This window comes from Lissotriton vulgaris, chromosome 2_1 (genome assembly GCF_964263255.1).
Source record: "Lissotriton vulgaris chromosome 2_1, aLisVul1.2, whole genome shotgun sequence".
Taxonomy (NCBI): Eukaryota; Metazoa; Chordata; class Amphibia; order Caudata; family Salamandridae; genus Lissotriton; species Lissotriton vulgaris.
In genome coordinates, this window is record NC_141687.1 from 1,750,353,029 (window position 1) to 1,750,375,222 (window position 22,194).

The window sequence follows — 22,194 nt, forward strand, 5'->3', positions numbered from 1 at the left end:
TAGAATCATTCAGCTTCTCATTGCATGTCTCCTATTTTGCTTGTTTTTAATCATGATTAACTAAGTTTGAGATTATTATTATGGAATTTTCCTTATCAAAACATATTCTCAAAATGGGTAATTACCATCCAGCCGAAATAAAAGAGTTGTCACAGAAAAATTAATAACAGTGTAAGCTCCAATGATAATCCTTCACAATTTATGTCAACAGAAAAATGGCTTCATTTACAGGAATGACCCAAATCCACTGTGTAAAACGTATTATATTTAAATCAAGATACAAAACATATTCAAATTAAATTACAAACTCAACTGTACACATCAATCAAGTCGCCAATGAAACTAGGTAAAACCATGTACAGTAATACACACACCCAAGAGAAAAATCCTTTGACTTTTAATTCTTAACATCTATTAAAAAGCGCACATTTTAAAGGACAGTATTTTTGTGGTGAATTCTATACATATACAAATTGAAACTGTAGGATTTCGTGGCATCATCACAAAGACATGAACGGTGGACTCAGAGTGAAGAGAGCAATATAACATGCATGCAGCACACTAATCATAGGAATCATGGGAGACAACGTTTCAGGCTCTCATTACGAGTGGTCTCCAGTGGACATACAGGAACCTTACATGTGATGCGAGCACAGAAAAGGAAAATATATTCGAGGACATCCAGGACTACAATAAGGAGTCTCTAGAAGTGATCTCGAAACTGTGAGTGGTGTTATCACTATTTGTGTTTCCAGCGCAGAAGAACTAATCTGAGGAATTAGGTCTGAACAAACTTGACAGAACATGGCATCTATTAAAACATTTCCTGAGAAGTAGTGATCAGATTCCACACTAGCCAGATATAAGTGTGGCTGTCTGGTGCCATCAAGTAGCAGAGCTCTGAAACAAGTAATTCCCCCATATGACCACCCTGGAACGCAATTGTATTGTTGTGTGGTCCTGAAGAAGGTGGCTAGACGATTTTCATATCCACACTGAAATGTGCGTTGACCGTTTTTGGAAAAGTTATCCCAGCCCACAACATATCAACAGATACAAATCAAAACAGTTTTTCCGTTGCTATCTGAGTATGTGTAGTATGCTGGGATGTGGTATGAATGGAATGTATGGTAGATAGTGATTCTGAATGTGTGTAGGAGTGAGTGGATTGCTATGTGGGGGGCATGTTGGTATTTTATGGAAATAATAATATTTTCTTTATTGTAATAAATACGTTTTGTTGCAGTACAAGGAAAAGAAATGTTAAAATGTCATTGTAGACTTTTTTTTATGAGATGTGTCCTTTGAGATGAATGAATATGAGAACATTTCAGGAAACAGAATAAATATGGTTTGTAATAAGATACTGTATAAATAGCATCATTTCATATAGGGATCAAAACCCATAACGTTTGTTAGGAGCAGGAGAAGAAACACATGTCAAGTGGATATACTTTCTTGAATAGTGGTCTTTTCACCCCCTCATCCCATACCTTAAACTACTTTTATAGGGGATACCTTTGTTATCTATCATTACGAGTGGCCCAGTGCTTGACTCGATATTTATTGCACCCAATGAAATCCAACAATATTGGATCGGAATTCATCAGACATGACAAACAGCACCCAATTATGTTTTTGTTTTTGTTTTCGATATCAGAAAATGATTACCGCACTAAAATCTTTATGTCCCAGAAGTTATCAGGCATTTCCCCTAATAAATCTTGGGATGTTTCACTTACGGAAATTTAGTGGAAGAATGGGTGAGCAATGTGTTAGCTTCCAAACTCATAATTTAAGTACGGAACGGAGTATTGTCTCCAAACCTGTCAGCCTGTTCCTGAATACCGTGCTCCATTCTGGGGACTAGGATGTGGCCAGAGCATTAAAGTGACAGTAACATGATATGGCTGCCGAGTGACCTCTACTTCTCAGAAACGAGGCTACTAGACCCTTTTTTTTTTACCACGGTCAATCTTGGGTTTCCACTAAGCGAAAATAGTTATCTTAAAGGTTAGAAAATTGGATTAGTGGTCTGTTTGTTATTGATTTGGTAAAGAATCGGCCAACAACAGCACCCTTCCCATATTATTCCAGTCTTGTCCATGTCCCTGTATGTTCATTTCTGTCGGATTTGCTAGTTTAAAGTTGCTTTAGTCCTTCATTATCATATGGTGGTTGATGTTTAGCCACCTTCCTTGCCCTCCCTTCACACTCTGACCCCTGCTGACACACATCAACAAAACCATCGTCTGCGTGAGGTAGCTAAGCTATCTGTGATTTAGTTGAGCTGGGGAAGTCTGAGGCTATGTTCAGGGTCCAGTCCCTGCTCCGCCAGGTACTGATCAGTAAACACAAAATGGGCCACCTGCTGCCAAATTTAACTCACTGCCATTAGAAAGGGTGCCAGATTTCTCTCCGCCCATGCCTAGGGTGCTATCTTAGCAAAGCCAGCTCTGATAACAATCCTTAAATCTTGCTGTTTTTCTGTCTCTTATAATCCAGACATCACCCGCTATCTCTACAACCAAACATAAAAGAAAGAAGTGTGCACAGAAATAGCCTCTATACACTGTTTCCCATCACAAACACACTCAATGTGTCTGGAAAGCAATTCAAATTAATTATCTTTTTCATCTTTCAACCATAGTAGGCAACAAGAGCGTTGGCGTTTAGGAAGGCATTCCTCTTTGTTCTCTGGTGGATTTCGTACCACTGATTTCATTGCTCCCACTAACACAGAACCAACATAGTTGTATGCAGTGGCTCATCGGAATAGTACAATTACAGGACCAATCCTGATGTACACGATTAATTCATATATCGGTGACGCTACCCTGCTATACTTGTTTTAGACAGACAAGGGAACCCAGTAGGTAACTAAGGACCTTGGGTATCAATTATTTTTTAGAACAGCTATACGGCATATGAAAATAATTTCAAGAGCGAGAGAATTAATTGGTCAACCCTTTATCTCAGGTCCTGATGAGGCCTTAAATATCGTGAAGACCGTAACACGTTGAACATTACCTTTCTGGGAGAATAAACTCCACAGATGGAAAAGATGAATCAATGATCCTGAGATAGGGAACCAAATCATCAGAAGGTCTAAAGGAAAAGACTGTTGTCCCCACTCATTATATGTATTTGATTGGATTTCAAACCAGTATAGAGGACGAGTGGAATCAACATTGTAGATGTGAATTTTGATGTAAAAAGTATCTTTGGGAGAAGCCAAGAGTGACCAGTATTTTGTTTTGTTTGTTTTGTTTTTGTGGAATATATGGGTTTATGTTTACTGATGATGTTGATAAATGTTTGTTAAAAAAGTGTATTACAAAAAACAACACAAATGAAAATAAAAATGCACCAACAACTACATTTGGAAATATATGTGGTTCAATGAGTTTTCTTAGATCTATCGCGCTATAATTAATTTGAAGGGCTTTCCAGACACATTGAGTGTGTTTGTGATAGGAAACTATGTATAGAAGTTATTCCTCCACTCACTTCTTTCTTTTTTGTATGGTCTATTAGCCCAAGAGGGGCAGTGCTTATTGGGCATCCACCTATATTTTAGTAGTAGTCTCTACAATCAAAGCATGAGATTCCCCAGTGGAGTAGTGGAGACAAGGACTTCTTGTTTTTGGTAAGAAACAACACTGGAGCTCCTTAGGAAATACTCGAAGAACAGTACTCTCTTTTTAATGATGCACCAGCTTTCTGAAACTCGGTGAATGGTGGTTGTGTGTGTTTTTCAGAAACGTCTGTTATAAGTTCAGCCTTCTTGAAAATAATTTGTTCCAACTTCACGTCTTTATATTACTGCTCATAACTCATATTGTGCTCATTTATATTATAACTCCCCATTGCATGTCACCTTGAGTATTGTAGATTTTATATCACACAATGTTTGAGCGACAGCACTATGCAATAATATGTCATGCACCAAGAATCATGGCTAGAATTTCTGTGCATCCCCCTGGCCCCCCAATGCACAGGACTGAATTTGTTGCTAAAAATATTCCAATGGCTGATGGGGAATTCTTAACTTACTAGACCCTGCCACAAGACTAAAAGTATTCTTCATTAAGAGCTTATTATCTGCAACAATTTAACAATGTTTTTGACTTTTTAGGAAATCACATTATTTTCGTTCTTAAACTAAGAACTTTCATCACACAAAAAGGGAATAAATAACATGGAGAATAAATATCTTGTTGATGTAACATTGGTTTCAATATGAAAACTGATCAATATGCAATTATTATTCATTTGGCATTCAATGTTGGCTTGCTCCCGTTTTGTACACCTATTTTTAAATGGTAACACACACTCACTCACTATTATCCTGATGGCATGTAAATATTCTCACATAAAACACTTTAGATTTGTTTTCCCGAGTATTGACGACGTTATCCCTTTTCTGCTCCCTCAGAAGGTGGTTGATCATGAAAACCGAGGCCGTGGACTTGTAGCATCTCTCGGCTACTGACAGAAGCCAGCACTACTCTCTTCTGAACCGCTGAATGTTTTAAAGCTCTAACGGACAAAGGCAGCAATGGCAAAAAGTCCCAGGATCAGCTCCAGCCCATAAAGAGTCAGCAAAAGGGCGTTAAGGATGACGTCCGCACGCAGGGTGTACGTCTCCCACGTCAAGAAGTATATGGACAAGAAGATGCTGCCAATTGTAAGCACAAGACTGATTGCGAGTGGCTTCTCTTCCTCAGCCAGGTTGCCCTTCGAAGCTTAAGAGAAAAAAGATGTAATAGGTTATTAAGCATCAAGAATGTGATATGGGCGTTTCATGCTGTTTTTTCTTGCATTGACAAATAATTAAACAAGCATCGTTTTTAAGTCCCAATGTAATTTTGGTTTGTGTTTTTGTATCATAGAGAAGTAATTTAGCTTGGTACCTTGCTAATACAGGCCGACTTTTCCCCGATGATATTTTTAAGCATGGCGGATGTGTGGCAGGGCGAACACCCATCACAATGATGTGCCAACTTCGCGGGGACATCACAACGCAATTTTTACTTCGCAGGAACTTTTACATTGTAAGGCACAGCAACGCAAGCCCTTGCATCGCACTGTTGTTCACATCACATGCTATTACGACGGTTTTCGCCTTACAGTTGCGCATGTCTGGACAATTACCAAAAGTTAATATATTATTAATAAAAATAATATCGCTGGCGTCACGTATGTTCACAGCTGTTTGCAATAAAATCACTAATTATACAATATCGAACCTCACTTTATTCAAATATATTGCTAGCTACAGTGCAGACTATCAGCCAGAGTAAGGTAATTTTTCCCCAAATAATTGATGTCCGGATAACCTGTGACGTTTCAATGCGAACATAAATGAGGATGCCTGGGTCAGTTGTTACCTACTAGATCAGTGAGGGTTTCTGGCCACAGGAACGAGACGCAAAATGTCGGATGAGAAAGACCCAGCTGGTCATGCAGTGGCGCCCCCTAGAGCCTACTGTGAACAACCAATACTGAAAGTAATAAAGAAAGCCCACCCTCCAGTCCCGAACAGCTTGCTGCAGGCACATTTCAAAGCCAATCCTCAGCTCTGGGCTGCAGTGCTGACTAATCTATACACCACAAAAATGTAAATGTGTGTGTCTTGTAAAGCGCACTGCTACTCGGAGGCGTCCTGGCGCTATAGACCGCTGGGGAACCCGTCCTGGCTTTCCCTGTGAGATGTTCCCTCCTGGGCATCTCCAAGGTGAAACCAGGCATCCCCTGCGTTTGACAATTCAGCACCTAGGTACACATCTACTCTATGCAGACGTTCTTTTACTACTTACTACAACATAGCTAGGTCTCCAGAGGCTTCTCGATACACTGCATGCCTTTATCATCAAATACCAACTAGTGGTTAATTTTGGCAAAAACTAAGCGAGGAAATCTAATATTGCGGGTGATTGAAGCTTTATCTGTAAAAAATTAGAAAACGTATCAAAGTACAGGTACCTGGGAATAATGTTTGATACCAGGGGCTCTTTTATACCCCACAGGTAATTAATGATATCCAATGCACTGTCACTGAGAACAGCATTCCACACAATATCAAATGTGCACTGGACTTTCGCTGTAGCAGCATTACAGGGAGTTTAAGAGCACCATAAAGAAAAAATAGGCGTTGTAATGCAGTACGATTTTTAAATGTGTGATCTAATGGATTTCGCAATAGGGTAAACGGCATTGGCGTCGAAACACCGTGCGTTGGGAAAACTTGCGATGTAACAGTCTTTGCGATGTGGGAAGCGCGTGGTAAAAGCACGCGTTGAAATGGTGTGCTACGTACTATCAAAAATCTGTGTAGCAGTGATGATATAATATTTTAGGAACCATGAGACCTATATACTTCGTTTTGGTGTCAAAACATAGGTTTTGGGGGTTAAGTAGTCTTATAGAAACAGAAAATAACTCCTCGGAGCAACCCTTCTGCCATGTTGCTAAATGGTGGCTCTATAATGATGTGTTTAGTCATCATATTGGAAATTAATTTTAATATTGCTTTTGTTTCAGATTTTCTGTTGATCCAAATTTGTAAACATGACCGAAGCAGTTGGTAACAGAGGATCTTTACCTCCTGACAGAGTGTTGCTGTACCAATGAAGTAGCTGGGTCTGCTGTAGGCATAAGCAAATGAAGCTGAAAACTTATAACCCAACTGCCTTGCCAACATGTGCAAGCTCACTACAAGCCAGCAACACTCCCAGTCTACCAGAAAGTTTCAAAGTGGCTGAGGAAATGGACCTTCTTGTACCTAATGCTGTAGTCCACAAATCTGATTTAGCTGAATTTATCATATTACTTTTGCAGTGCAGACGGAAGGATAAAGAAAAGCCAGTTCCTCTGTGGGCTGGAATTCATGCTCTGGTCTCCCACAATTCTGTGCCACTGAAGAGGGTTGGGTTTTTACCAGTACACCATCTCCAGTCACAAACTGTGCAACAGTATACACAGCTCAAAAAACAAATTCACAATGTGCATGCTCAGCTTGAAGACCAGCCTATCATGCAAATTTTCTGCGATTTAAGGTGTTTTCCATATTGTAGCTGAAATTTGTAGGAGCAATTCAAGTAGAATTTAATGGATTTTATTCAATGGTGGGAATTTTCTACATGACAAAAGGTGTGTTGCGGCATGCAGGAAGTTATCTTAGTGGATGTGGCATAGAGGATGCACTTATTGAGGCTGAAATCTTTGAAAGCAAAACTGTACAGTCAGTTTTGAGTGGAACTCATGTTAGTTCATTACAAGGTATGCTCATTGTATCTGAGTCTATAGAATTACTGCGCTGGAATGCTTTCTGGAACAAGAATGGCAAATTAGGTTAGCCTATCTTATCTCAGAAATTAACAAGGCTCAGGGTGCACTTCATTCAAAAGACATCATGCAAAGTCAAGCAATGTTCAATGCACTCACTTCAAAAATCAGAAAACTAAGTCTGTAGAGTTTGTCAAAAAAATGAAGAAAAGTTAGAACTTTACAAGTACTGGAGAAATGTTTTACATGATAGCTCCAGTGAAAATCTTGGTACATGCAGATCAGGAAGGTGATTGGGAGCTGCATGTGAAGACTGTGGAGCCACTGATTACTGTGTTTCTCTAATTCAATTGCATAAACTTCCTGAGATATGGGTCCTGGTATTTGGAAAGAGTGAAGAAGCTAGAGGTGGAAAAGACATACCTCTACAGAAAATTAATTCAAAGATACTTTGTGGTGAAAGACAGAGAGGGAAGGTTCAAAACTGTGGCTCCAGATATGAAACTGGAACTGACAATCCAGAAATCACAGAAAACCTCCAAGGGAATTGTTGGTCAGACACAAAAAGTGAATATTTTGCTCAATCGCAGCTAGTTTAAACATGAAGTCCTTGCTATTTGGAATGTTTACAGAGAGATGAGAAATTCAAAATGAATGGACCATCATTAATTTCCAACTATTGCACGTGGAATGATGGTCAATGAGGAGTTGGTACCTGCAGAGATATATTCAAAAGGTACAGGCCATATTGTTTAAGAACTTAACAGCAAATTCGAGGAAGCTGACCTTCGTGTTGTGCCACATGTTGAGTGAGCTGTTTGGAATGGATCCAATTGAGTCATTGTATTGCCAAATGGCACAGATGTTGATAATGTGCTACTAAGATTTGCTGCAATGTTACTAAGTCAAGGACCATCAGAGTAATGGATAAGTTATGGCACAGGCGAGAAAAGACACTTTAGTCTGCTTCATATTTTGTACAAGAACCTTGACCCAGAGATGCCCAATATTCTTATCAAAGCACATATTCTTACGGATGATAACACTATGAGCAAAATTGAAACAAAGCTTGGAGTGTTAACTGCTGAACCTGTGAAGTTTCTAAAGTGATTTGTTGAGACAGAAGAAAAATGTGACTTTAATACCATGTGCGTGTGTGGAAAATAAGTTCTGACTTTCACACATTTGACGATCTTTGATACAGTGAATTGAAGAGATCAGTCCCGCTAAGTGACCTTCCACAGACGTCATATTCTGTGTGTGGGCACATATAAGATTTCGACACTCCTGAGGCGGAAGCCGGGAGACACTCTTGTGATTTTAAAACTGTAAATTTATATACTGTTTTTACCTTGATTTGTACGCTCGAAGCTCTCTGGGCACTTGCACTTTCAATCCCATCTGGTCAACCCCGCGCAGCGGATGCTAGCGCTGCCGCGGGTGGGGATATTGACTCTTCGGCGCCATTACTCGATCAGCCCACAGGCCACGCCCACTAACACGAGGCCACGCCCCTTTTTACTTACTTAAGCCGCACTGAGTACAAGCCTGCGCTTAGGATTTCGACACTCCTGAGGCGGAAGCCGGGATACACTCTTGTGATTTTAAAACTGTAAATTTATATACTGTTTTTACCTTGATTTGTACGCTCGAAGCTCTCTGGGCACTTGCACTTTCAATCCCATCTGGTCAACCCCGCGCAGCGGATGCTAGCGCTGCCGCGGGTGGGGATATTGACTCTTCGGCGCCATTACTCGATCAGCCCACAGGCCACGCCCACTAACACGAGGCCACGCCCCTTTTTACTTACTTAAGCCGCACTGAGTACAAGCCTGCGCTTAGGATTTCGACACTCCTGAGGCGGAAGCCGGGAGACACTCTTGTGATTTTAAAACTGTAAATTTATATACTGTTTTTACCTTGATTTGTACGCTCGAAGCTCTCCGGGCACTTGCACTTTCAATCTCATCTGGTCAACCCGCGCAGCAGATGCTAGCGCTGCCGCAGGTGAGGATATTCAGTCTTCGGCGCCATTACTCGATCAGCCCACAGGCCACACTCGCAGGCCACGCCCACTAACACGAGGCCACGCCCCCTCATCACTCTAAAAAAATGTGTATATATCGGACGCGCAGCGGACGAGCGCAGCGGGCGCGCCTAAGGCAAGCCCGTCTGCGCCCGTCCGCGGCCGGCCGGGGCATGGGGCATGCCTTTCTGCTGAAGGACTGGGTTCTGTAGGACCCAGCGGTGCCAGGGCACAACACCTGAAACCTTCGTGGGTAACCTGCTCCGGCGTACAAGTCACAGAGACACGGGACACTTCCTCTGACGTCAAAGATTCAAGGTTTATTTGCTGCAGGGAACACAGAGATCACGACAAGTACACAGCGTGCAACTTGGGGAGACTGCTTCAAATTGGTTCTGTGGATCGCTCCTTTTATACAGTTTTTACCCATAGGGTAACATTGAACACAAAAGTTTATAACCCAGTTCCCACAATTAACCCCCAGAGGGGTCGCTTTGGTCACTTTAAAACACATGAGGTCCGGAACATGAGTGCGGAAACATTTGGCGGTTCCCAACTGTAAAAACCATATTCCCACCATTAGCAAATTCCAATCGGCAGTAAAGTAGATCGAAATAGGAATGAAGACAGGTGCAGAGGAAGACGGAGACAGTGGGGAGATTGGAAAGGGTGTAAAAAGGGAGGTAACGGAAAACACGAGATACAGGCATCAAAGGGACGTGCCTAATGAGATGCACGGCTGAGACAATAAGTCCGTGCGGCAAGATGAGCCTCGAGCGGCGCCATCTGCCTTACAGTAGCATCCCCCTCGTCATAAAGACACTTATAAAGAACATGTGTCTTCCGCAAATATCTTGGGAGTCCCAGGGTCGCGAAGCGGACAGCGTCCGTTCGCTGGCTACTTGAGGGCAAGAGACAAAATGGATGCCGTATCTAAGATGGAACCCGTGGGTACAGATGAAAAACCCACGTAACAAACGAACGGTTTAAGTTAGCACAGCGAAACTGCGCACACTTACTAAACTCGTCATTTGCGGTTCATAGATACCAGACTCGACCATATTCGTGCGAGTCGAAAGCACCACTTACAATTGTCACGGAACCTCAGACGCTCCTTTTGCCCTCATGTAGGCAAGCACTAGTCGGAATCATATTCGATATTCATCAGACCCTCGAGATGTTGTTGTAGCATAGCTCTGTCCAATCGAGTCCCCTTGGTAACAGATGGTTGTCTCATACACGTTGTAGCACAGAGGCCACATAAGGCAGGACCACACTGTACACAAAGGCAACACGTGAACAGGAACACTACCACAACTCCAATGATCATCAGAATTTTCCAACCCCAAGTCGACATCAGGCCCCAAAACCATCCAAGTAGCGTCCAATCCCCTACATCCACGTGTATGGATTCGGAGATCTTATGCAACCTCGAGATGGCTTGATAGACAGTAGGAGCATTATCTGGAATGAAAATGCAGCAGCTCGAATGGATCACCTTACATACCCCACCGCGATCTGCTAGGATGACATCTAAAACCATTCGGTTTTGTAACGTCATAAGCCTCTCCGCCTGAAGTTCTGTGGTGATATTACCAAGGGCACTGGCAGTAATATTAGCTGTCGATTCTACCACTCGAGTCAACTGTCTCAGGTTCCTACTATTAACCATAGGTCCCCAAAACGGGAGGAAACCCTTGAAAAAGTCTCCTGCCTCTTGACCGGCAGTGTCCTCTTCGCTAATTACGCCTCGCACAACTCTAGTCTTATGATAATCGGCATCTACAGTGAACGTCGGAGGCAACAGATTTGCAATAAAACATGTGCCCATGAAGTCTGCGGGCAACCATGTGTATGCACGATCATAACAGATAAAGTAGGTACCCTTGGCAGCCAGAAACACAGGGGATGAGAACATCGGTAAAATGTAATTTTCGATGCAACCACTTGCTCCAAGTCGGGCTTGCGATCTTCGGCCACGACCCATGATGCAAAAATTACCAGTGTGGGGTACGACCCATATTGGAGGCGAGCTTTTAAGCTGCTTTTCACTAGTGAACACACTATATTCACCTCTACTTAGGACCTTATAGGCTTGTACCTCTTCCTCAGGGATAAGCGAATAGTCATGGATCTCACTCTCCATATCCTCTATTGCTATCGATAAAGGCTTCTGATACGAGGTAGGGCCAGAGTAGGGGGAATGTGGTTCTCGAATGGGGTGGAAACCCAGTGCGCTTCGAAACATTGTTTGCAATGCTCGAGCTGACCCTTGGGAACTATACGGTAACACCAGATATGGAATTCCCTTATCTGTAGTATGTGGCATCAACCCACACACCCAACAATTAGTAGTGTTAACCACTAACTGATGCTGATGAAGGAGCTGAATAAAGGAATTATTGCGGAATTCTACACGTCTAGCCTGCTCGTGTTCCGGTAACATGTGAAAAGAATGGGGAGAAGCAGTAGTGGTAAGATTAGGGTAAGGAGTAGGAGTAGGTGTAGCTGGTAAGAAGTAGGACATAGTGTAATACACCCCACCCGCCAATAATGCAGAAGCAGTCAGAAATAACATAAACAATTGAAATATGAAGCATTTAGTACGACTGAGTTGCTGCAGCTTGAATCTATAGTCCTGAGCTCCTTCCAAATCATTCAGCTTCGAGAATGCCATTCCCTACGACCGTCCGCAACGTTTCTTGACGCACTCCGTTCTGTGCAGCAATGGTCAATCCCTAGGAGTTCCTAGGAACCGACGGCCTTTAACCTAGCGTCAAGACCTGCTGTCCAGAAGGAAGTACGCGCGCGGCCCTACGGCCTTCAATACACAATACGTATATTCAAGCACGAAAGTCTCTCTGCTGTAAAATGAAAAAGGGTACAAGGAGGAAGCTCAATATATGTACAAAAATTACAGTGATACAAATGTTCAAAACTGATCACGGGAAACGGGGATAATGCAGTTTTCGATTTCAGCAAAGCAAGAAAATTTTATTTGTCCTTAGTGTGAGATCGCAAAGAATATCGATGTTTCCCGGGACGTGTCTGTTCGTTGAACAAAGGATCTGTTGAAGAGACGGCGTCCTGCTGATCAGTTGATTGATCTGGTCTCGAGTCTTTTGCTGACAAGTGTTCAACAATGGCTGTCTGCTGCGCTGAGGATTCTCCAACAGGCTGTGCGTCGCTGAAAGGCACAAACGCCGGCAATGTTTCTGTCTCTGATGATGCAATGCCTTTCCTTACCCACGGGTCTGCCGGCAAAGGAATAGGGACTCGCTTACAATGGGTAGCATGTACCCAATTTTTCCGCCCCTCAAGACGAACGGCAGTCCTCGTGGCCAGGAGCACCTGGTAAGGTCCGGTAAACCGGGGGTCCAGATTGTTCTTTCGTGAAAAGTTGCGTGTAACCACCCAGTCTCCGGGCTGGAGCTGGTGGCCTGGACCCTCCGTCTGCGTCGGCAATGCGTCGTAAACCTGTTGGTGAATTAACCTCAGTTTAGCAGTCAAGTCATGTAAGTAGTCAATCAACATTGGATACTCAAGATCAGAAAATATCCCTGGCCTAGGAACCCCCCACACATTCGCAGGACGGCCGAACACTATTTCGTAGGGACTAAGCCCTATTCGGGAGTGTACAGTCGCCCTAGTTGACAGTAATGCTAGAGGCAAAGCGTCAGGCCACGAAAGACCAGTCGTAGCCTGAATCTTCGCTAGCTTTAGTTTAAGGGTGCCGTTGTACCCTTCTACCAATCCAGCTGACTGGGGATGATTGGCGCTGTGGAATTTTTTATTAATTCCAAGGCCCTTACACACACTCTTCATCACACTTCCCACAAACTCACTTCCATTATCTGACCACACGACTCTAGGCATTCCATACCGAGGAAAGTATTCCTTCAGTAGGATTTTCGCAGTTGACAAAGCAGTATTGTCTCTGAGAGGATAGGCCTCGATCCATCGGGAGAATGCGCAAACCACAACTAAAACGTATTTCAGGTTATTGCATCGCTCCATATGGATGAAGTCCAATTGAATCACCTCAAAGGGATACGAAGGAGGAGCAAAACTGCCAGGGGGAGTTGGGGTTCCTTTGCCAGGATTGTACATTATGCACACCATACAATTCTTCACCAACCGTTCAGCACATTTCGTAATTCCATCATTCTTCCACACAGGCGACAACAACTTACAAATACCTTTCGCGCTAATATGTGCCAACCCATGTGCCATTGTCACAACGGCCAGTACATACGCGTCAGGCAACATCCATCTTTTCTGATCCGACAAATCAATCCAACAACCATTTGCATCCAACTTTCCCGTACTTTCTTTCCACTTCGTCTTTTCAGTGTCGGTGGCCTCCTTCTGAATTGCTTTCACGCTCTCAACAGTATTTTCACACATACTTGATTCTGTAGGCCACCTGACCGAACTCGTCACATACATTCGAGTGCTAAGGTTCCGGGCAGTCTCCTTAGCAATCTCATCTGCAAACGCGTTACCACGACCAACATCATCCGTCACTTTACGATGTGCACTACATTTAACAATCGCAACTTGTTTAGGCAAAGTCAATGCATCCAAAAGATCGTTCACAAGCTGGCCATGCTGTATCTTCGTACCGTGCGACGTCAAGAAACCACGCTCTCGCCACAATCGTCCAAAGCTATGCGCTACACCGAACGCATATTGACTATCAGTGTACACATTCACACGTTTCCCTTTCGCTAACACGCATGCTCTAGTAAGAGCAATCAGCTCCGCAGCTTGGGCAGAATTCTGATTCAATCTTGCGGTCTCAACGACAGTATTCAATGTTACAACAGCATAAGCAGTAGTCACATCACCATTCGGTAACTTGAAACATGACCCATCCACATACAGAGTGCCATCCGGATCTTCCAATGGGGTGTTTTTAAGGTCCACTCGACCTTTCGTTTCCTCTTCCGTCCGCAAGTAACAGTCATGTTCTGCTACTTCATCTGCACCTGAGCTAATTGGTAACAAAGTTGCCGGATTTAGGACATTACAACGTTTTATCTGAATATGGCTTGCCAAGAGCGTCAATTCGTACCCAGACAACCTCGCACTCGTCAAGTGCTGAGTTTTCGTACGATTCAACAAAGTATCGACTGCATGCGGAACCATCACCGTAAGCATATTATCCATGACCAATCCTGCTGATTGTCGGATGGAGACCGCAGCTGCCGCAGTTGCTCTCAAACAACTCGGCAATGCTCTAGCTACTGGGTCCAAGGTCAAGGAAAAATATGCACATGGACGTTGCTTACCACCGAAAGGTTGCGTTAAGACACTCAAAGCACAACCTTCCCTCTCGTGAACATATAGTGTAAACGGCTTACTGTAGTCAGGGGTACCTAGCACAGGAGCCGAACACAATGAATCACGTAATTCAGAAAAACTTTTCTGACATTCTTCCGTCCATGGTAAAGGAGTTGGAACATCCTTGCACGTAAGAGCCACCAATGGTTTCGCTAGCAATGAAAAATTAGGAATCCACTGCCTGCAGTACGACGTGATACCTAGAAAGGCACGCACATCTCTTTGGGTTTGTGGCACAGCCATTCGCGCAATCGCTGCAATTCTTTCTGGGGTCAATCTCCTTCCCTCCTTTGACAATAAGTGACCTAGATAGGTTACTTCTTGACAACAATATTGGAGTTTAGAAGGTGACACCTTGTGATTTAGCTCACAGAGATGTTGCAGCAACGACACTGTAGCAAGCTTGCAAATGTCCTTAGTATCAGCAGCCACCAATAAGTCATCGACGTATTGGATTAAGGCCGCACCAACCGGCAACCGAAACGCATCCAGTTGACCCTTCAAGGCTTGGCTGTAAATAGATGGACTTTCACAGTAGCCCTGAGGAGCGCGTTTGAACCGGAAGCTACGCCCACCGAGAGAGAAACCGAAAAGGTCCCTGCTCTCTTCGGCAATCGGGATGCTGAAAAACGCATTTTTCAAATCAATCACCGAAAACCATGATGCAGTAGCTGGAATCAGAGTCAGTAGCGCCGTGATGTCGGGCACAACAGGGAATTGAGGAACCACAATTTTATTTACCTCCCGTAAATCGATAACAAAACGATAAACAGGCGGTTTGGTAGGATCAGTACGTTTAAGAATGGGCAGTACAGGGCTATTGCACACGTTTCCCCGCGTCTCTTCAATAACATCTTTCTCGATCAAGTCATAAATGATCGCTAACAGTGCTCGTTCACCATCAAGGGAGATACGATATTGGGGAATACGTGGCAATCGCACATTCGATTTCAACTGAACAACATAGGGAGAGATATCAAGTAGGCCCACATCATTTGGACCCGTCGCCCACAAAGACGCAGGAAGAGAACTCAATTCCGGTGGAAGCCTATCGAGAGACAAATACATAGGAGAGACAACCCTCTCTCCTAACGTAAGCTTTACACCCGCAGGAGAACAATACAATGTTGCATACAAACGTTTAAGCAAATCCAGACCCAATAGATTTTCACCACAACCCGTGGTTAAAATCAACGGAGCTTGGAGCTCACGTGGCCCAATTTGAAGGGGCAAAGGGCGAGAAACTGGATTGCTAACGGGGGCGCCAGAGAATCCAACGGAAACATTTGTTAAGCCAGACAAAGGTGCGCCAGGGAGTTTCGAATGCATGATAGAACTTTTCGCTGCACCAGTGTCCAACAGAAAAGGCTCAACGACGCCCGATGTAGCAACTGCGACGTAAGGCCCTCTCTGATCAACCGGAACTGATACCACTCCCTCTCCTTGTCTTTGGCTGTCCTAGTAATTACTGTCGTCAGTTCCCTGATCGACGTAATAATCGTCTACATTGTACTGCGCAGATCGTCCTTGCGACGATCCACGTTGATCGAAACAATTATTAGAATTAGATGAATTGTCTGAGCGATCATTTTGAGCACCACGACCTCTACCACGTGATGCCTGCTGTGCACCACCACGGCCTCCTTTAGACGAATTACCACTATTACGTTCATTTAGAGCAGGACAATTGAATTTGATGTGTCCCTCTTGTCTACAATAAGCACATTGATTATACCCTAACGAGGATCTTTGGAAGGAGGAATCATTACGCGACTGTGATCTATTCGATTGCGACTGCGACCTATTCTGTTGAGGCGCATTCTGATTGGAACGCGGCGGATACGCTTGTTGCAGCAACACTTTAGTTTTCAGCTCTTTTGTCTTTTTGTCAGCACGGTCATTCTCTTCTTTCTCCCTATTTTCGTAATATTGTGCCGTAGCCAATATCTGAGCTGAGGTAGAAACGGCCCATGCACTTTCCGAATTTCTCAATTTATTGCTCAAGTCGGGCAATAAATTTGAAACAAATTTATCCACAAACAACCTCTGTCCACCCTCGGTACCCATATCCTGTCCACTATGGTCAATGAATGCTTCCTCAAACCTCGTAAAGAAGTCGGAAACACTCTCATCTTTCTTTTGTTTGCAAGCGGACAGTTTGTCCCAATTTACTCTCATAGCTGGCATAAGCGTTTTCATTAACGTAATAATTCTTTGAGGGAGAGCAGTAATCAATTGATCGGGTTTAGTAGCAGCCACTTGTCCAGCATCTGCCGCTGTAATGGCAGCCCAATCACCACCTAATTCATTTGCGTGATCTTGGTGACGAATCTTAGCCCATACCGGCTGCGGTACGACGTTGCCAAACAACATGTCGATATCGGCAAGATTCATCACCGTAGCATCTACGAGCTGCGATAATTCTTTATAATACCCTGTAGGATTTTTACGAGGATCGGGCAAAGATTGTTTCACCTGAAGCACTTCCGATCGTTTCCATGGGAGGTGTATCCACACTCGCTCAAAGTGCGCCAATACCGGAGGATTAGCATTAGCATCAGCTGGTATCCAAACCGGCGGAACTTCACGCATAGGATATTGGCCAGACTCGTCTTGTTTTTCAATATCCTCAACAAACAGTGCATGAGGAATAGGAGCGGGACGAAGAGATAGTAACCGCTCAATAGCACGTCGGACATTAGTATCCACTATCAGCCCAGTTGCGAACTGAAGCCGAAGGTCAGACAGGGCGGTCAGCACCTCGTCAGGCGCATCGGCCGCTATCCGATCATGTAGGAACTTGCACATCTCATCAAACACATACCTTTGGGTCGGTATGTTGAATTGATTAAACGTTTCGAGAACAACACGGGGTGGATTTCTAAGGGGGTTTACCATCCAACCCATCGCCATATTATATAGTGCAACACGTTCTCTGTTTCCAGGAAGCTGGCTACGTCTCTGAGGACCATCGGAGCTAGCAGACCCATGAACAGGTCCGAGCGACTGAAAGAAACTAGCTGCAATAGGAGAATTACGACTACGAGTAGAGGGAGAAAGATAAGACACAGGACTAACAAGAGAAGGAGTAGAAACAGTAGCAGCAACAGGGGTTAACAAAACAGGAGCAGTAGCGGGAGCAGGAGTATGTGGAAGCGGAGGAGCAGTAGGAATAGAAACAGACAAAGGAGCAGGAACAGTCGGAAGAACGGGTGCAGGTTGAGGAACAGGCGGAGGAACAATAGGTGGAAGAACAGGTACGGCAGGGACCACAGGAGCTGCGGTACCCTGAACGTACGGAGGTGGCGACTTCATTAGATAGGACATTAAGGGATCCTCAACTGCCTCTTCCTTCTTATCCGACTCCGTAGGTAAAGCAGGATAACATTTATCTATGGTCATACGCTGTAATCTCTCAAACACTTCCTTATCCTTATCCTCCTTATCACGCTGGAACTGCTCAGCTTTCTTCACTATGGTAGCAACATTATCTCGCTGACTACGTTTATTCTGTCTGATTTCTTTCTGTCGGGCTTCTTTACGCCATAACCGAAAGGCATCAAACATGGCCGGCCTTGATTTACGTTCGAACAACTTTATTTCTAGATTATCTAAGATCGACGCCTCGAAGCTACCGTGAGGTGGCCAACGAAGGTCGCCGTCTTTCTTTGTATATTTAATCCAATAATCGTTAAAGGTAATCGGGCCTAGCCCATGTTTGCTATATAGATCATAAGTAGGAGTTCCAACCGGAGGTATCGGACACGAGTCCTCCAGCAGGGAATCCGCACCACAAGGTCTGAAACAACTAAACAAAGTACTACGACCAGGCATCTTGCACACTAGCCGAGTTTCACAAACTTCAAGGGTTACGGGATTTACCAGGTCCCAGCAAAGAACAAAACCCTCGGTTTTTGGCGGCTGCAGTCGTCAAATAATACAACAACAAAGTACGCTAGCAAAGTGTCACCGACAAAAACACTCACACAGCGTGAACAACAAAGACACTTGCTAAAGTGTCAACAACCAAAGACTATGGGAGCGACCCACAAATACTTAACTCAAAGATCGATGGCGTCACCAGGAAGGCCCGTCTATCGTCTCGCTCTACCAAGGTCTACGCCAGGCGCCAAAACAGGTCTACAGTCAGGGCAGCAGTCCGTCGCAGCCGTCCGGAGGCGGGAATCTTCGCGGGAAAAGTCTTCGGGCCACTTATTTCGACAACAGGATCGATGAAGCGGAGTGCACCTTCCCTCGGAGATTTCACACGAAGTTCCTCACGATCGTCGGGCTTGGACCGGTACCACTGATGCAGCCCCACGTTGGGCGCCAACTGAAGGACTGGGTTCTGTAGGACCCAGCGGTGCCAGGGCACAACACCTGAAACCTTCGTGGGTAACCTGCTCCGGCGTACAAGTCACAGAGACACGGGACACTTCCTCTGACGTCAAAGATTCAAGGTTTATTTGCTGCAGGGAACACAGAGATCACGACAAGTACACAGCGTGCAACTTGGGGAGACTGCTTCAAATTGGTTCTGTGGATCGCTCCTTTTATACAGTTTTTACCCATAGGGTAACATTGAACACAAAAGTTTATAACCCAGTTCCCACAATTAACCCCCAGAGGGGTCGCTTTGGTCACTTTAAAACACATGAGGTCCGGAACATGAGTGCGGAAACATTTGGCGGTTCCCAACTGTAAAAACCATATTCCCACCATTAGCAAATTCCAATCGGCAGTAAAGTAGATCGAAATAGGAATGAAGACAGGTGCAGAGGAAGACGGAGACAGTGGGGAGATTGGAAAGGGTGTAAAAAGGGAGGTAACGGAAAACACGAGATACAGGCATCAAAGGGACGTGCCTAATGAGATGCACGGCTGAGACAATAAGTCCGTGCGGCAAGATGAGCCTCGAGCGGCGCCATCTGCCTTACAGTAGCATCCCCCTCGTCATAAAGACACTTATAAAGAACATGTGTCTTCCGCAAATATCTTGGGAGTCCCAGGGTCGCGAAGCGGACAGCGTCCGTTCGCTGGCTACTTGAGGGCAAGAGACAAAATGGATGCCGTATCTAAGATGGAACCCGTGGGTACAGATGAAAAACCCACGTAACAAACGAACGGTTTAAGTTAGCACAGCGAAACTGCGCACACTTACTAAACTCGTCATTTGCGGTTCATAGATACCAGACTCGACCATATTCGTGCGAGTCGAAAGCACCACTTACAATTGTCACGGAACCTCACTGCTGGTTTTATTCAATACACTTCTACAGATCTGATCTGACTGCATTCCCACTGGCCTACCCCCCGCGACTTTGTCGACCTTTGAGTCACTGGGGTTTCTCTGTGCTAGAGATACCTTTCCTGAGATAGTAACCCCTCCGCCCTCAGCCCCTCTATCAGCCATCAACCCTCCGTCTAACAAAAGGACTCCATACCCGAATCTCACAGTGACCTATCTTAATACACGCTCACTGGTAAAACACCAGCTGGAAATCTTTGCTTTGTTAGACTCTGAGAAACCGGATATATTGCTGCTAACGGAGACATGGCTTAATGAGGAATCTGCCCCTGGCATACTTGCTGCAATCCCCGCTGGCTACTACATCCTCCAGGCGAACAGAGCTTCTGGTAGGTCGGGAGATGGGGTAGCAGCGATTGTTAAAAATTCCACCCGATTCTCCGCCCTGACTTCAGTCGGCATCCCCTTGGTCGACTATCTTGTGCTGAGACTGGAATCCTCAGTGACCCCTTTTATCTGTGTCCTAGTCTACTGTCCCCCCCAGTCCATGCCCAATTTTCCTACGATGTTTGGGGACATGCTTTCCCAACTTGTCATTAATAATTCTAAAATCTTAGTCTTAGGCGACTTTAATTATTGGCCCTCTGATGTAAAAGAGAGTGCTTGCTCTGTTACATTTACTGATCTTCTATCTAGTATGAATTGTCTGTCACACATAAAATCAGCAACACACATTAAGGGTCACATCTTGGGACAGGTTTGGACCTCAAACCTGGACATATCTGCCACTCTCATCTCACCCTGCTTATGGTCAGACCATTTTATAATCTCCTTTTCTCTTCTGGCTACTCCCTGCCTTAGCAGAGCTTTGGAAGGTAACCTCTCGGCCCGGAATTGGAATAGGGCCGATCTCAGTAAATTTGTCACCTTACTTAGAACCTCCACCCCCTCTAATCTTGGCTCCATTGATACCCAAGCTTATGCCCTCACACACTGGCTGGAGTCAGCCAGTGACTTCGTGGCTCCGCTCAGACAGATTAAGCTTAAGCGCCTGCATGACGCTCAAAGGTGGTTCCCCGAGGACCTCAAAGTCCTGAAGCTGGGTCTTAGGCAGGCCGAGCGCCGGTGGCGATGCGGTTACGCTCCCGACATGAAACTGCGGTTTACAACCCTGCTTAAAGAATACAAAATAGCGGTCTTACAAGCTAAGACCACTTATTTTTCAAAAAAGATTGTTGACTCCGCCACCAAAACCAAAGATATCTTTTCTATCGTGGAGGAGCTGTCATACCCAGACAGGGTTACCGCTAAACCTCTCCCTTCCCGTGCACTTTGCGACTCCCTAAATCTCTTCTTCGTGGAGAAAATTGCCAACATTAAAAACAGCATTCTATCCTCAGCACCGCTTCATCCCCTTAGGTCCGACTTTTCCTTGCCCTCTCCCAACTCCATGCAGCTGACCCAGATCCCTCCAATCTTGGAGACGGAGCTTCCTGCCTTCTTAAAGAAGGTTGCCTCTGGATCCCCTACTGACTGTTGTCCTCCCTTAATTCTCCGTGAGGCCTACACAGCCTGCCCTTCCCCCCCTCTGGCACTGCTGAACAATTCTCTTTCCTCTGGCATAGTCCCCGGGTCATTTAAAAGCGCCGAGGTTGTGCCCATCCTTAAAAAACCTACGGCAGACCCTACGGTCATGTGTAACTTCCACCCCATTTCCCTTCTCCTCTACCTCAGTAAAGTTCTTGAGTCTCACGTTACTAACATCCTGAGTACTTTTATTGAAGACTCATTTTCTCGACTCCCAACAGGCCGGCTTCAGACCCAATCATTCCACGGAATCTGTTATACTCTCAGTTATGGAGGAACTGCGGAGAGGGGCGGACTCTAACATCAGTCAGGTTCTGGTGCTCCTGGATCTGTCGGCCGCCTTCGACACGGTTGACCATGATATCCTGGTCGGCCATGTCAGGGAGGCTGGCATCCGGGGCACCGCCCTTGACTGGGTCCGCTCCTTTTTGAGCAACCGTCGCCAGGCGGTTCGGCTCTCTCAGTTTTCTGCTGACGAGGTCGAGCTAACCTGCGGCGTCCCGCAGGGCTCCTCCCTATCCCCTCTTCTTTTTAATTTATACCTGACCCCCCTTATTCGGTCCTTACGAGGTAGCTGTGTCACCACGTTCAATTACGCGGATGACATCCAGCTGGTCTTCGATATTAACTCTGTGGACCAGTCCATCGATAACTTTCAATCCACTCTCTGTCACATCAGCGACTGGATGGGGGTGAA

General features: G+C 44.8%; 1 protein-coding gene across 3 annotated transcripts in view; it reads right to left on the bottom strand.

Annotated features, from left to right (window-relative positions):
- Positions 1-245: 245 nt before the first annotated feature.
- The window catches only part of TMEM80 (transmembrane protein 80), a 137,512-nt gene continuing 115,563 nt past the window's right edge, over positions 246-22,194 (bottom strand). For all 3 annotated transcript variants that reach the window (XM_086957769.1, XM_086957767.1, XM_086957768.1), the window contains one exon: positions 246-4,748. In XM_086957769.1, the coding sequence (XP_086813895.1) occupies positions 4,543-4,748 (206 nt within the window). In that variant the 3' untranslated portion in view covers positions 246-4,542. The remainder of the gene's footprint in view (positions 4,749-22,194) is intronic.